General features: G+C 39.2%; 1 protein-coding gene across 8 annotated transcripts in view; it reads right to left on the bottom strand.

The window, feature by feature from the left end:
- Golga1 (golgin A1) overlaps positions 1–14,051 on the bottom strand; it is a 51,333-nt gene that overhangs the window by 27,071 nt on the left and 10,211 nt on the right. For all 8 annotated transcript variants that reach the window (XM_047525830.1, XM_047525828.1, XM_047525824.1 and 5 more), the window contains exons 5-11: positions 12,408–12,482; positions 11,398–11,495; positions 9,818–9,850; positions 7,012–7,140; positions 6,150–6,319; positions 5,351–5,462; positions 1,737–1,862 (exon numbers count right to left, since the gene is read on the bottom strand). In XM_047525830.1, coding sequence (XP_047381786.1) covers positions 1,737–1,862; positions 5,351–5,462; positions 6,150–6,319; positions 7,012–7,140; positions 9,818–9,850; positions 11,398–11,495; positions 12,408–12,482 — 743 coding nt within the window. The remainder of the gene's footprint in view (positions 1–1,736; positions 1,863–5,350; positions 5,463–6,149; positions 6,320–7,011; positions 7,141–9,817; positions 9,851–11,397; positions 11,496–12,407; positions 12,483–14,051) is intronic.

Below are 14,051 nucleotides of genomic sequence, written 5' to 3'. Positions count from 1 at the left end.
GTTACTTAGGGCCTTGCTAGACTGCTGAGTTTGGCCTAGAGCTTATGATCCTCCTGCCTCAGTTTCCCAAGTCAGTTGGACTATAGGCATGCACCACAGCACCCAGACACAAAAATGTTTATCATATTAATAAAGGACATGATACTGAGACCCTATTATGTTCCAATCATCAATCTAAGCACCTGACATGTTGTCACCTATCTAATCCTAACAATAATTCCGTGTTTGGTACAATAATAACTTTAATTTAACAGAAAAGGAAACAGACAAAGAGATTAAATTACTTGCTGTAAGTCACAAGCTAGGAAGTAGCAGAAGCAAGATATGAACACAGACATCTCATTCTAGAAATTCAGAACCCCAATATACTCACTGTAGACTGTTTAAGGGAATTGTGGAAGATGTTTAAGGGAGTGATATGGTCAGAAGTGCTGTTTAGGAAGGTCGGTTTGGCAGTAAGGTAGAAGACTGTGTCAGAGGGTGAAGGAGAGGCTGATGCTGGACAGCCAGTCTGGAGACGTCATGCACACTAGGCTAGCATTCTGGAAGCCCTGAAGTACAACAGTGGCAGGAGAGATGGAGTTATTCAGTTTTAATTGGAGACAGTAAATAAGGGTCTATTCTAGGCTGACCCCAAGGGCCTGACTTTAATGTCATGATGGGATCAATCACTGGGATACAAAGAGGAGCAGGGACAGAACACAGGCAGAGAATGACCTAAGACCTGAGGAGAAAGTTTATCTGCGATCACTGGGCAAAAGGCCAATCTATTCAACAGCCCCCTCAGCAGAGGTGCGTCCATTACCCAAGGTAATTTTTGCTCATGCCAAAGGAAGATGGTAATTATTATTTTCTTTGCCCAACAGAGAAGGAAGCAGGGTGAGGAAGGGAACAGGGCAGGAAGACAACTCAGCTCAAGTGGAGGTAAAAATCACTAGGTGACCAGGGGGCCATCTGCTCACATGTATCTCTGAACAAAGCTCTTCTCTTCCCTAAGAAGCACACAAGGGGGCAGAAGACTATGTTTTCTTTTTTTTTTTTTTTTTTTTATGATTCTAAGGATTGAATCCAGGGGTGTTCTACCACTAAGCTACAACCCCAGCCCTTTTGTTTTTTTATTTAGGGTCTGGCTAATTTGCAGCTGGCCTTGACCTTGCAATCCATCTGTCTCAGTCTCCTGAGTTGCTGGGCTGTTACAGGTGTTCACTACCAAACCTGGCCCCAAGGCTGTTTTGATGAAAGCAGGACAATCTAAAGTAGAAGAAGTGCCATGATACATGCCTGTAGGCCCAGACACTCAGGAGGCTAAGGCAGGAATAAAGCCTGACCACAGGAGTTTGGGGTCAGCGTAGGCAACAATGCAAGACCCCCATCTCAAAACAAAAACAAAACCCCACAAAGTTGAAGAGAACTCTCTTCTCACCAAGCTGCTTGCTGACCCTTTGACCCTCTGGCTCTGAAACTCTAGAATTTTTTTTTTTTTTGGTGCTGGGGGTTGAACCAGGGGCACTTTACCACTGAGCTACATCCCCAGCCCTTCTAATTTTTTATTTTGAAACAGTGTCTTGCTAAGTTTCCACAATGGTCTTGAACTTGCAATCCTCCTGCCTCAGCAGCCTGAGTCATTGGTATTAGAAGTGTGCACCACTGTGCGCGGCAAACTCTAGGGTCCACGGAACTCACCGTAGTCACAGTACCTTTCCAACATCTACCTGCAGGCATGGGGTGAAAATTACCTCTCTCAGAAGTTCCTGCACGTGTTCTTCTCCTGATAAGTTCTGTTCCAGTCTCTTCTCCAAGGATGCGACCTTCTCTTGCAAATGTGTGATGACTTTTTCCTTCTCCTGAGTTTCAGCAGTGACCTGTGGGAGAAAGCAGAGGTCATACTGGATCATAAGCCCTCCCCCTTCCTTTCTGTCCCCTCCTGGGCCATCACGTTTACCTGGAGGTCTGTTCTCAACTGCACCCTAGAAAAGCTCACAGTCAGAAAATCTGCCCTGACAATGGGACACAGGAGATGCCAGATTAGAACCCAGTGATCCAGTTCAGTCTCAGTTCAGCAAAAAGCAAGCACTCAACCAGATTTAAGCAACTGACTGCCTGAGAAGGAAAAAAGCCACTGTCTGTCTGGTAGAGGCCCCAGAGCTAATCCCACCCAAGAAGATCGCAGTCTGTTCTGCTTCTTGGGACCTACTGAACAATGCTTCTGGAAACAAATGACGGTATTTCCCTGGATTACAGCAGAGCTGCCCGGCTTGGCCCCAGATCAACAGTGCCCACTTCAGTCTGTCTCCTTAGCAACGATGGCAGTGGTGGTGGGAGATGGAATTAACTTGGTTCCTTTCACTAATACCAACTTATAATGTTGCTCAATGTCAGAACAGAGGATCTAGAAAGCTCTGAATATTCAGGTTCTCAGATCCCTAGTGATCCCCACGTCCACTGAGGATGCATGCTCTCCTCTCCCATGAAGGCAGCATGGTAGCTGTCTCTCCCCATGGAGTTCACTAGCTCACATTCACTCTGCTCACTCCAACCCTATGCTTCTGTTGCTCCATCTCAAGCAAGATATTCGTGTTCAGCTTGCAACCCAGTTAAACCCACCTCAGAATAAGATAAGAATAAGAATAAGAATAAGATGTAGTCATCTTTTGCCTAGGGTTCTGAGAAGCACCTGCTATTCTGAGTTGCTGCAGGGGTGAGAGTGGTGGTAGTGTGGAGGAGGCTAATAAATGATTCATGGTCTCACATTTCATTAAAGTTTTATCAGGAATAAATTCTTATCTGTTATCTTCTGGGGACAGAGGGCCTGACCCACAAGAGCATGGAGGCTGGTGGTGGAGACAGATAAGCATATGATTAGGTATATGATAATACAACCATGTTGCAACAGGAGGACACACAAGGTGCTGTATGGAAGAACCAGAGCAAGCCACCTGAACAGGCAAGTCCTTGTGGGAGGGTGTGGGAGAAGCACCAGCACTCTGGATAAAGGGCAGCAGTGGGCAAAGAGGTAACAAAGTTCACCATGACCACAATGCTGGTGAGGAAGGAAGAGCAGACAACAACCCCCAGGCCAGAAACTGGACAAGGCATATGCAAGCCAGAGAGTTTACAAAAGATGGTGGTAGCCGTTACCTATATGAAAAACTACAGTCAGGGCTGGGGTTGTAGTTCAGTGGTGGAACACTTGCTGAACATGTGGGAGACACTGGGTTTGATTCTCAGTACCACATAAAAATAAATAAAATAAAGGTCCATCAATAACTAAAATGAAAAAAACTACAGTCAAAAAGAATAAGACAGAAAACACAACAGAAAAATAGGCAAAAGCTTTGAGCCAACACTTCACAGAAGAGCATGAATAACCGATATACACATGAAAAGATGCTCAACCTCACCAGTAATGTGGAAGAAGCAAATTAAAATGATGGTGAGAGGGGCTGGCTCAGTGGTAGATCGCTTGCCTGGCATGTGTGAGGCCCTGGGTTTGGTACTCAGCACCACATGTAAATAAATAAAATTGAATGAAAGACCCATTGACAACTAAAAAAATATTAAAAAAAAATCATGGTGAGATCTCTCATGTTCACCAGATTGGCAAAAATTAAAGTTCTGACAACTTTACATGTTGACAAGGAAGCAGAGAAACTCCTGCTGCTGGTAGGAGTGTGTACATTATCATAATAACAATAGGAAAAACTGAACATTAGCTCATAAAGCTAAAAAGGCACACATTAACATGACCCATGCTTTTGAGTGTGTGTGTGTGTGTGTGATTATTGATTATGGTCTGACTGTAGGTACCAAAAAAGGTAAGGGTAATTCTGCTCATCATGGTATTTCCAACAACCAGAGTAGAGCCTAGAATACAGTAAGGCTCCATTAACATTTTCAGGAAGAAAATATTAAATGTAACCATCATGTGACCATAATCTGGACGTCCCTGAGCCTCGTTTTTCCAATTATAAAAGGGATGGATGGCTGTAACTGAAACTGAAGGGTCCCTGAGTCCCAGTGTTGCTTATCTATTATGCCCTTCCTCTACTGCCTCAAATAGAAGCTGGACCCTTCTGCCTTCTCTCTTCTCATTTCACATCCATCCTTTACGCTTTAGTTTCTCCAGGAATACACTTTAGACTCCCTAATTGTTTATCTTTTGCACTTAAAAAATCTAGTTCACTTTTTTGGGACTTGTGATTTTTCTTTTCTTGAGGGTATAGGAGGTTTGAGTTTTATAATGAAACTAAGTTTCTGAGAGACAATATATATGTCTAGATTTTAAGTTCATTAGGGCCCTTGTATCCTAGTTGCTCATTCATGGAAGATATATTTATTAAGTGCTTTCTGTTTTGAAGTAACAAAATGTAGTAGAACAAGCCTAAATTTCTGAGTAAATCTTCGGTTAGAGGGCTGGGATGTAGCTTAGCAGCAGAGCATTGCCTAGTGAGGTCTTGGGTTTTTTAACCTCCAGGAATGCAAAAAAAAGACATGGGTTAGAAGCCAACCTGATTACTTATTGTGTAACTCTGAACAAGGTATGTAACCTTATTTCCATTTAGGTATCTCTAAGTATGACAATACTTACTAGGAAGGGGTATACAGACTTCAGTTTACATAATTCTTACTAGGTACTATACTATGCTGTAAATCTCTCTTCATTTGAGAGAAGCATTTCTCAAGAGACGAGAAGAGGGTGTATGGTACCATCTGACAGAGGGTGTTCTGTCACAGGAGAAGGTTGGGCTGTCAATGACTGAAGGAAGCTGTTGGTACACAGAATCCAGAAGCCAGGAAAAACATTTGTTTCCAACGTAAGAAAAAACCATATGATACAAATTGTTCTGTACAAAATGCCAATAAGAAACATAACTGAGAAACATTATTTAACACTCAATGTTTTTCCTACTGTTCATCTTTATATTCTTGGAATTTAGCACAGGCCTACAGCAAGACAGCAATAAATGTATGTTAACCGAATGAAAAATCAAGTTGTTAAGATATCAAATTGGATTAGAACCAAGTCTGTCAAAGGTAAAACTCTAGTCTACATCAACCACAGCTGTTTTTTTGTCCATGTGGTACTTTAATTCATATAGTATGCGTTGAGAATTCCTGTCAGGACAATACTGTCTTCTTTCTCAGAAATTCTTATCCTGTTGGGTAGCCATTTCCATCTGAATGTGGCCTTACTAGAACAGGAAGTAGGGCAATGTGGTCTGCATGAGACACATATGTTTTAGCAGTTTCAGTCTCACATATGTTTCCCCAAGGGGGAAATTTCTGGTGGAATTAATTTCTAACCCCCATTTATGAACCTTAGGAATTAAAGTCCACTATTCATACTCACCTTTTGCAAATCAATGGAAAGCTGCTGAATGAATGCTTGGAGCTCTTGTTCCTTTTGTTCCAGGGCTGTGATCTTATTTTCTGCACCTGCGTTCGAAGCTGTCACATGATCTCTTCAGTGAAAGGAAGCAGACAATGAACAAATTTGGATATCTCATCTATGACACACTCTCCAAAGGAAAACTGCAGATGGTGCCTTATATATAAGGGCTGCAAATATTAGTAGCCACACAAAGGTTATCAATAGAAAAGCCTACTTGGCTCTCTCTGAAGCAGAAGCCCAAAGACCACCCAGGTTTCAGCAAGAAATCCTAATCTGGGGCTGGGGTTGTGGCTTAGAGGAAGAATGCTCACCTAGCATGTGTGAGGCACTGGGCTCAATTCTCAGCACCACAAATAATAAATAAAAAAATAAAGGTATTGTGTCCATCTACAACTAAAAAAAAAAAAAAAAAAAAAAAAAAAAATATATATATATATATATATATATATATATATATATATATATATATATATATAAACCTAATCTGTCTTTGCTTACTCATTAACTTTAAAATTAAAAGCATACTGTATTGCTCAGTAGGACTGGAATGGTTATGAGCCTAGACCCATGAAGGGGAGAGAGGGTTGGGATGGGATGGCATGGAAGGCCTGAGTCCTAGGCAGGAAAGGACAATCTAGAAGTGTTTGCCAGCACTTAGGTCAGAAAGTGTTGCAATGAGCAAGGAGGACAGGGGGTGGGCTACAGACAAAGTTACACCAACACCTCTTCCCAAGGGCCCCACAGACCAAGCAAGAACCTCTGCTCTTCCAGCGCTGAGTAGCGTCTCTGCAATTCTTCTAACTTCTGACTTAAGTCCGATGACATCTGATGGGAGGTCATCAACTCTTTCTGGGTCTGATGAAGTTCTCTGGATCGTGCCTCCAGTTCTTGCTCCATCTTTCCCAGGTTCTCTTCTTTTTTTAAAAGCTGATACAAACACATAAAGTCTCACTAAGCTACTGCTAAGAAATATACTTTAAAAAAATGAATACCTAAATTTTTATAACATTTCTGTGAAATTAGAAGGGGGCTGAGCTGATAGAGTGGACTTGCAGCTATTCAGGAGGCTGAGGCAAGAAGATCATGAGTTGGTGGCCAGACTCTCTTATTTAAAAATAAAAAAACAAAACAGAAGGTTTATCCCTAGAACATAAGAAACAAACAAATGAAAAAACAAACAAACAATAACAAAGCAAAACAAAGAAAGAAAAGAAGAAAAAGGAAATAGAACTTTCCCTTCTAAAAAAAAAATTCAAATGTGATAAACACTAAGAACTACTAGGGCCGAGCACAGTAATTCCAGTAATGCCTGTAATTCCAGAGGCTCGGGAGGCTGAGGCAGGAGGATTGCAAGTTTAAAGCCAGCTTTAGCAACTTAGTGAGGCTCTAAGCAATTTAGCAAGACCCTGACTCAAAATAAAAAATAAAAAGGGCTGGGGATATGGCTCAAGATTAAGCACCCCTGAGTTCAATCCCCAGTACCACAAAGAAACAATCCCCCAAACCTACTAGAGATTATCAGCAATCACAGTGATGATTAGCAAAGCCAACAGTAAATAATCAAGGTTTCTTGTTCAGGAGTGTTATTTAGTACTGAGCTTCTTAACAAAAGTGCATACCATGTGCTTTACTTTACTTAGTTCCTGTTGCTGGAAACCCTCTAATTCATCCATTTCATCTCTCTTTTGAAAAAGATTCAAACTCTGGTTCTTCACTTCCTGTAGCTGAGCTGTCAAAAACCTTTTCTCCTATTTGGAAGAAGACATCAACTTAGACAATGAAAACATTAGAAATCTGTATTACACAAGTAGAATTCGTAAGAAAGGCAAATCTAAAGGAAATCTCATGCCAATAGACAAAATCACAGGATTAACAGGAAGCATTACAGCAATATGACCAACATGGCATCACTTAGAGTCCTTCAGTTAAAAATAAACATTTTAAGTGATAATTGTGAATAAAGGGAATAAGAGCAACAATTACTTAAAACCTTGTTGTTAAGACAGCTTTGCAACTCCTGATACATATTTTACATGTTGAACTGGCTGAAAACCATGAATAACTGGAGTAAGACTAAATGTCCTAAAAAACTATAGAATTTAGCAAGTAAAAGAAAAAAAAGTAGGCAGGGCTGGTGTTGTGGTTCAGTGGTAGCGTGCTTATTTGGCATTGTGTGAGGCACTAGGTTCAATCCTCAGCACCACATAAAAATAAATAAGTAAAATAAAGGTATTGTGCCCATCTACAACTAAAAAAAAAAAAAATTAAAAAAATTAGATTTGATTGGGGTGAGCAGGGTACTATTTCCTAAATGCTAGCTTTCCTAAGTACTAGGGCTAACACTGCTGCTACAGTTTTTAATTTTGCTTTCTTGGGGTACCAGGGATTGAACTCAGGGGTGCTTATCACTGAGTCACATCCCAAGCCCTTTTTTATATTTTATTTAGAGACATGGTCTCACTGAATTACTTAGGGTCTCACTAAGTTGCTGAGGCTGGCTTTGAACTTGTGATCCTCCTGCCTCAGCCTCCTGAGTCACTGGGATTATAAGTGTGTGCCACTGCACCCAGTTACATTTTCTAATTCTTGATTGAAAAGAAATTTAGAGTCTCAAAGTAACACCTCTAAAAAGAGATGTTTCAAAGACCTACAAAGAAGTTCATTACTCTTTCATGGTCTAAAATATTTCCATAATCCCTCCTTTGAAAAAACAAATTAAGAGAAAATCCTCTTAGTGAACTAAGATTATATTTGGTTCAATCCTAAGTGGATCTCCTTTACCATAAATTTTAAAAGCTACACATTTCAATGGGAATTTCACTTGTCATACACTAAGGGTTAATTTTTAGGACATGTAAACCTGCTGGGTGTGGTGGTGCATGCCTGAAATCCTAGCAACTTGGTAGGCTGAGGCAGGACGATTGCCAAGTTCAAAGCCAACTTTAGCAATTTAGCAAGACCTTCAGCAACTAAGCACTACACTGTGGAGATGTAGCTCAGTGGTAAAGTGTCTCTGGGTTCAATCCCCAACATTAAAGAAAAAACTAAATAAAAAAGAAGGCTTTACCCTAACTCTTATACCTCTATATTTAAGACCATCATTAACAATGTTCTGGATTTATTTTCCTTTTCCCTTTTTTTTTTTTTTTTTTTTTTGGTATTAGGGATTGAACCTAGGAGCACTTAACCACTCAGTCCCATCCCCACCCCTTTTTAATGTTTTATTTAGAGACAGGGTCTCACTGAGTTGCTTAGGGCCTCACTAAATTGCTGAGCTTGGCTTTGAACTGGTGATCCTCCTGTCTCAGTCTCCCAAGCCACTGGGATTAACAGTGTGCACCACCACCACTCAGCTTGGATTTATTTTCAAGTAGAACTTTCTTTGGAACTTGACTTTTCTGTACTCTTTTCTTACAGAATGCACAAAGAAAATCCTGGCTTAACTTGGTGTTTTATGGAAAGAATGGAGTTATAATACAACTAATTTGTCTAATAAAATTGACAGTGAATATACTTTGGAACTGAATATATCATTCTAAAAAAAGAATTTTTCTACCATGAATAATAATTTAGGAGTACTCAATGAAAGCAAGGAATGAATTAGGTAACAGCATATAATTTGTGTTGAAAGTGTTGGTTGTTGATTATTATAAAATTGTTTTTCCAATTGTAGGATTGAAATTTCATCTTCATGTTTATGTCTGAGAGTCAGAAACACATTACTTAAGGCACCTAAACAGTGGTATATAAGTTATGATCCTAGAATTCTCAGTTTTCCTCATCTCTGTCTAGCTAAGAGGTTCTCTTCATTGTTCCATGCTGAGCCTTGAGAAATGTTCTCATTTCCCATATTCTATCAGGACAAGTTCCTAATGGATCAATCAGGGTCTCCACAGGAAATAGACTCAAATTAGGTATTTTGAGGATGGGTCAATAAAGGGATGTATTAAAGTATGGGCTGGACAAGAAAGTCCCAAAGAGATAACATGCTAGTAACAGTTGGGGCCAAATGGATGAAGAGGTCACAAGAAACCTAGAGAGAGAAATGATGTCCAAAGATCCAACTGAACCTGTGACTTTTGGCCAAAGGATGCAAGAAGCCCAAAGGGAGCATGTAAGGACAAAGCTGGGGAATAAACATTCTGACTGAATTACCATGCACGAGGGCTGAACCCACTCAGAGGTCAGAGGGTACACAGAGAAGGGAAGAGAGGCGTCCATCAGGAAGAATAAACCAAAGGCATCCTGCACACCCACCAGGACAGAGGAAGGCACGAACTGTTCAAGTCAGTGTCTAATCCCACAATGCCCTGTTCCAGGAGGTGGTAATGCAATCAGTACTGTATACTGGTTACTGGAGAAAACATTTTCCAAGCACCAGAGACAAAACCAACATGAATGAGACAAAAATAAAGATGAACTAACCTTTTCAAGCAGATCCATCTTTTCTGACCATTCCTAAAACAAAACAAAACAAAAAGGTAGTTTCCAGGGAAGAGTATCTGAAACACTAGAATTTTCAGAAATTAAAACATAATCCCCCATCACCCTGAAAGCAAGCAACCAACCAATGAACAATGAATTAAAAAATAAAAAACAAAAAAAAGGGAAAGAAACCAGGAAGAACTTGGTAATATTAAAAAAGTTAAGAGTCCTAAAGGAGAAGAAAATGACTTTATATAAAATTCTAGACACAAATATAAACCTGCAGATTTCTAAACAGGGCACCCACACAAAGCTGTATCTGCTGTTTTCATGCAGCTTTTAGCTTATTCCTGAGAGTTTTCCCATGGGTACTGTTATTGTTTCTTGCTTCCTGGGAGTGGGCAGCTGGAACCAGCTGAGTTGGTAACTCTGCAACTGATGTTTAGAAATGAATTTACTGAAAGTGGCAGGGAGGATTATCAGCAGTACCTGATAATTATTTTCCTTCTTATCTTGATTTAACTAACATGCTTTATGCCTTCTGTTATATGTCAAGGGAAAAGGAATGATACCCTTTATTTAATAACCATTTTTAAATGGGGGAAAATAATCACTGGTACAGAAGACTGTACTGTCTATAATCAGAATCTACCAATTTAAATTACTTCTTTATTTGTATACACTTGTACCATGGTTACCCACAGAGTATTGGTAATGATATTCTTTTTCTGAACAGAAAATGTTCTAGGAAACGAATCTATACATTAAAACAAGTATATCACTTCATCACTGTATCTATTGTAGATAAAATTAATTATACATTTTCTTAGACAAAATGTAATATAATAAATTGATCCTTTCTTAGTAAATTAGGATTATTATAAAACACTGATGTTTACCTCAAATTTAAATGACATTATCTTGAGCAAAATATACTTAATTGTTGAAATAACCAGTAACAGTATTATACTCTTCTCATCATTCATCAGGGAATTTTTAGTGGATTTTTCTGTTGCGATTAAGAAATTCTCTTATTTGGGCACAGTGGAGCACATCTACAATTCATCTACTCAGGAGACTGAGGCAGGAGGATCACAAGTTCAAGGTCAGCCTCAGCAACTTAGAGAGACTCTGTCTCAAAATAAAATAAAAATGGGCTGGGATGTAGCTCAGTAGTAGAGCACTTGCCTTACATGTGCTAGGCCCTGGATTTAATCCCCAGAACCCCCCAAAAAAGGTCCTCTTAAATAAAAGGTGAGTGTCTGGGGTCAAGGCTCTGAGACTATTGTACATATTTGGGGCTCATCACTAGCTTATAGACAAACCATTCTGTTTTCAAGTTTACAAAGCTACACAGACACAGAGAAAGATATATTCTCCCATTCTGGACACATTCCATGACTAAAACTATAAAGTTCTACTTTATAAGAAAAAGTCAAATGAAATCTTAAAGAACATACATATCATTTCTTTTCTCCTAGGTTATAAATATTTCCTACCAGATTTATGTCATGATTTTTGAAGTCATGGCACTAAGTGAAATCTTTCCACCAGTCTTGGGCAGGCCACATACAAAATACCTGGTCCTTTCTGGCTAATGCCAAAGCCAGTCCTTCTGCCATTTTGGCTCTGTTGGCTTGGAATGTCTCATTCTGCTCTTGAAATTTCCGCATGGAAGCTGTTAACAAAGAGGCTCTATTTGAGATATGGAAATACTTCAGAAATAAAATGACAAATAGCCCATGTGATTACTTTACAAATGTCACCAGACAAAAAAGGCCAAGGTCACATAAGTGGACTGTGAGACTGGGAAACCCTACTCCATCTCAACTCCCAGAAGAACCTTTGGCCTTAGAAACAGACCAGGGTTTGGTTTGCTTCTTTTGTCCCTTGTTGGTTTTGTTTTCTGTAATAGCGAAGTATACACACTTAGGAAGATGTCAAAGGTAACTTTTTAAATGGTACAATGACAAAACACTTTGGGTAGGTTGCCAGAAAAGAACAATATTGTTGCTAAGTGACAGCTGCTACCCCTTTATCAGAACTTTTTAAAAACAAAAACAAAATCCAAAGAAAAACAAAAAAAGAAATCTTTTATTTTTCTTAAAAAATTTTTTAGTGTATAATCAACAAACACTTGACTCTTTACTTCTATTGGCATTTTTTTTGGATAGTACCCAAAGGAGAATACAGAACTTAGGGTACATTAAAGAAAATATATATTTGGTTTCTGAGGAGTGATGAGAAACTCTCTCTGTTTCCTATCATGGCAGTAATGAAGCTATGGCCAGAAACCAACGGCCAGGACTAGATGTTACAAAAAACTAAGACCAGCCAAGAAATGGCTCAACTGGATAGGCACAAGATGATGCATACAACGACCCCTTCTTAAGAAGTGTGCCCGAAAGCAATGTAAATACAAGTTTATATTTAATAAATATCAGAAAAATGTCATATCAACTTGATTCAGAAGTACACTATTTATAAAATAAAGATATGAGCTCTGAGGAAGGACAAATTTTAAAATACACTGTTTCATTTAAAAAACTAGCCCTAAAAAGATTGAGAAAAGCAGGAAATGAATACGTACAATCCTGGTGCTTTTCTAATGCAATTTCAAGCTTCTCTTTTATCTTCTGCAAGTTTCGGACCTGTTCAGCATAGTCTTGGGTGAGGAGGGTGACGCACATACCAGGAATGGACAAACATCAGGAAAGGAAGTTAATTAAACAAAAAAAAAAATGAATGAAAATGATGATGATTTTCTCAACCTGAAAACCAGTCCTGTTAAGGAAAGCTAGGTAGATAGCCTCCCATTAACAATGAGCAACACAGGCGAACAGGTATAGTACAAACTGCCCATAGTATAAACAGTGAATGCCAACAGGTAGATTTGTTTAGTCTTGAAAATGAACACGAATTAGTCTGGGCCTGGTCATCAGAAATACCCTGCTATGAAAACCACATTATTATCCCATTACTTAGTTTCAAGTCTCAATGTTCACTTCTCCTTTTGGCTTTTGCATAGGACAGATCAAGGGAACTCACTTAAAGCTTGCTTATCACCCACACAACTCAGCAACAGTGGTTAGGGCAAAAGTAAGCACCCTGGCATGGTACTGTCTATGGTGAAGGCACTTAATTCTATAGACAAGTATATAGGAACAGAGTTCCCTATGTCATTCCAAAGGTGAAAGTCACAATTAATTATCTGGGTAGCCAAAGAAGACAGCATGGTATAGTGAAAAAGTAGACAGAAAAAAATCCCAATTCAAATCCCCCTTGGTTGGGGACCTTAGGCAAAGTATTGTTCCTAAATATTAGTTTCTTCAAGCATTAAATTATACTATTAATTGTACCTACTTCAAAGAAAGCATTAGATAATAAAGTATTTCATATGCCTTAAATGCTTGGCACACAGTGCTCAATAAAAGGTGGGTGTTACTATTTTTGTTATTTTCACACTTAATGTCATGGGTATTCACCTACCACACTTAATGTCATGGGTAGGTGAATACCCATGACATTAAATGGACTCAATAAATGTCACCTCTCTTTCCTGTTCCTTTACTAACATAAGTTAAGTCCACTCTGTCTTAGGGAAGGTACATTACATATTACTTTATCACTATCTTTTCAACAATAAACACATACAGGTTACTTCACCTCTGTTGCTGATATCATTTCTGAGCAGGAGTAATAAGAGAGTACCAATAGATTTTCAGGCAGACTGTAAGAGTATAGACTCTACCATTAAGCAAGTCTGGGTCTGGATTTCAGCTCTATCACTAAATGCTTGTATGACCTTGACCCTAAGTTTAATAAGGTTACACTGAGAACAAAATGATTAAGACCATTGTGAACTATGCTCATATATAATTTGGCGAATTTGGTCTTCTACTTTCACTCCAGTAAAATGGGCATAAGGTCAAGGGACAAAAAGAGACACAAAAGCCAAGGACCACTTTACAGGATGAAGCTGTCAAAATATATCCATGGGCAGAGACTAAAATGAGAGCTCACAATTCTATCACAAACATGTCCTGTGTAGGCAAAGAATGTATGGGAGCTGTGTAAGTTGTAAACTGCACATGAAGACACAATGAGCATCACAGCTTCTATAGAAGGAGCTTAAGTTAGAAATTCCATTGAAAAGTGGCCTCCAAACCCAGAACAACACTTACACAGGTGATATGAGCTATAGCACCAATCTGCTCTGGAACTGATGAATCCG

Source organism: Sciurus carolinensis, chromosome 14 (assembly GCF_902686445.1).
Source record: "Sciurus carolinensis chromosome 14, mSciCar1.2, whole genome shotgun sequence".
Lineage (NCBI taxonomy): Eukaryota > Metazoa > Chordata > Mammalia > Rodentia > Sciuridae > Sciurus > Sciurus carolinensis.
This window is presented reverse-complemented; position numbering and strand designations above follow the sequence as displayed.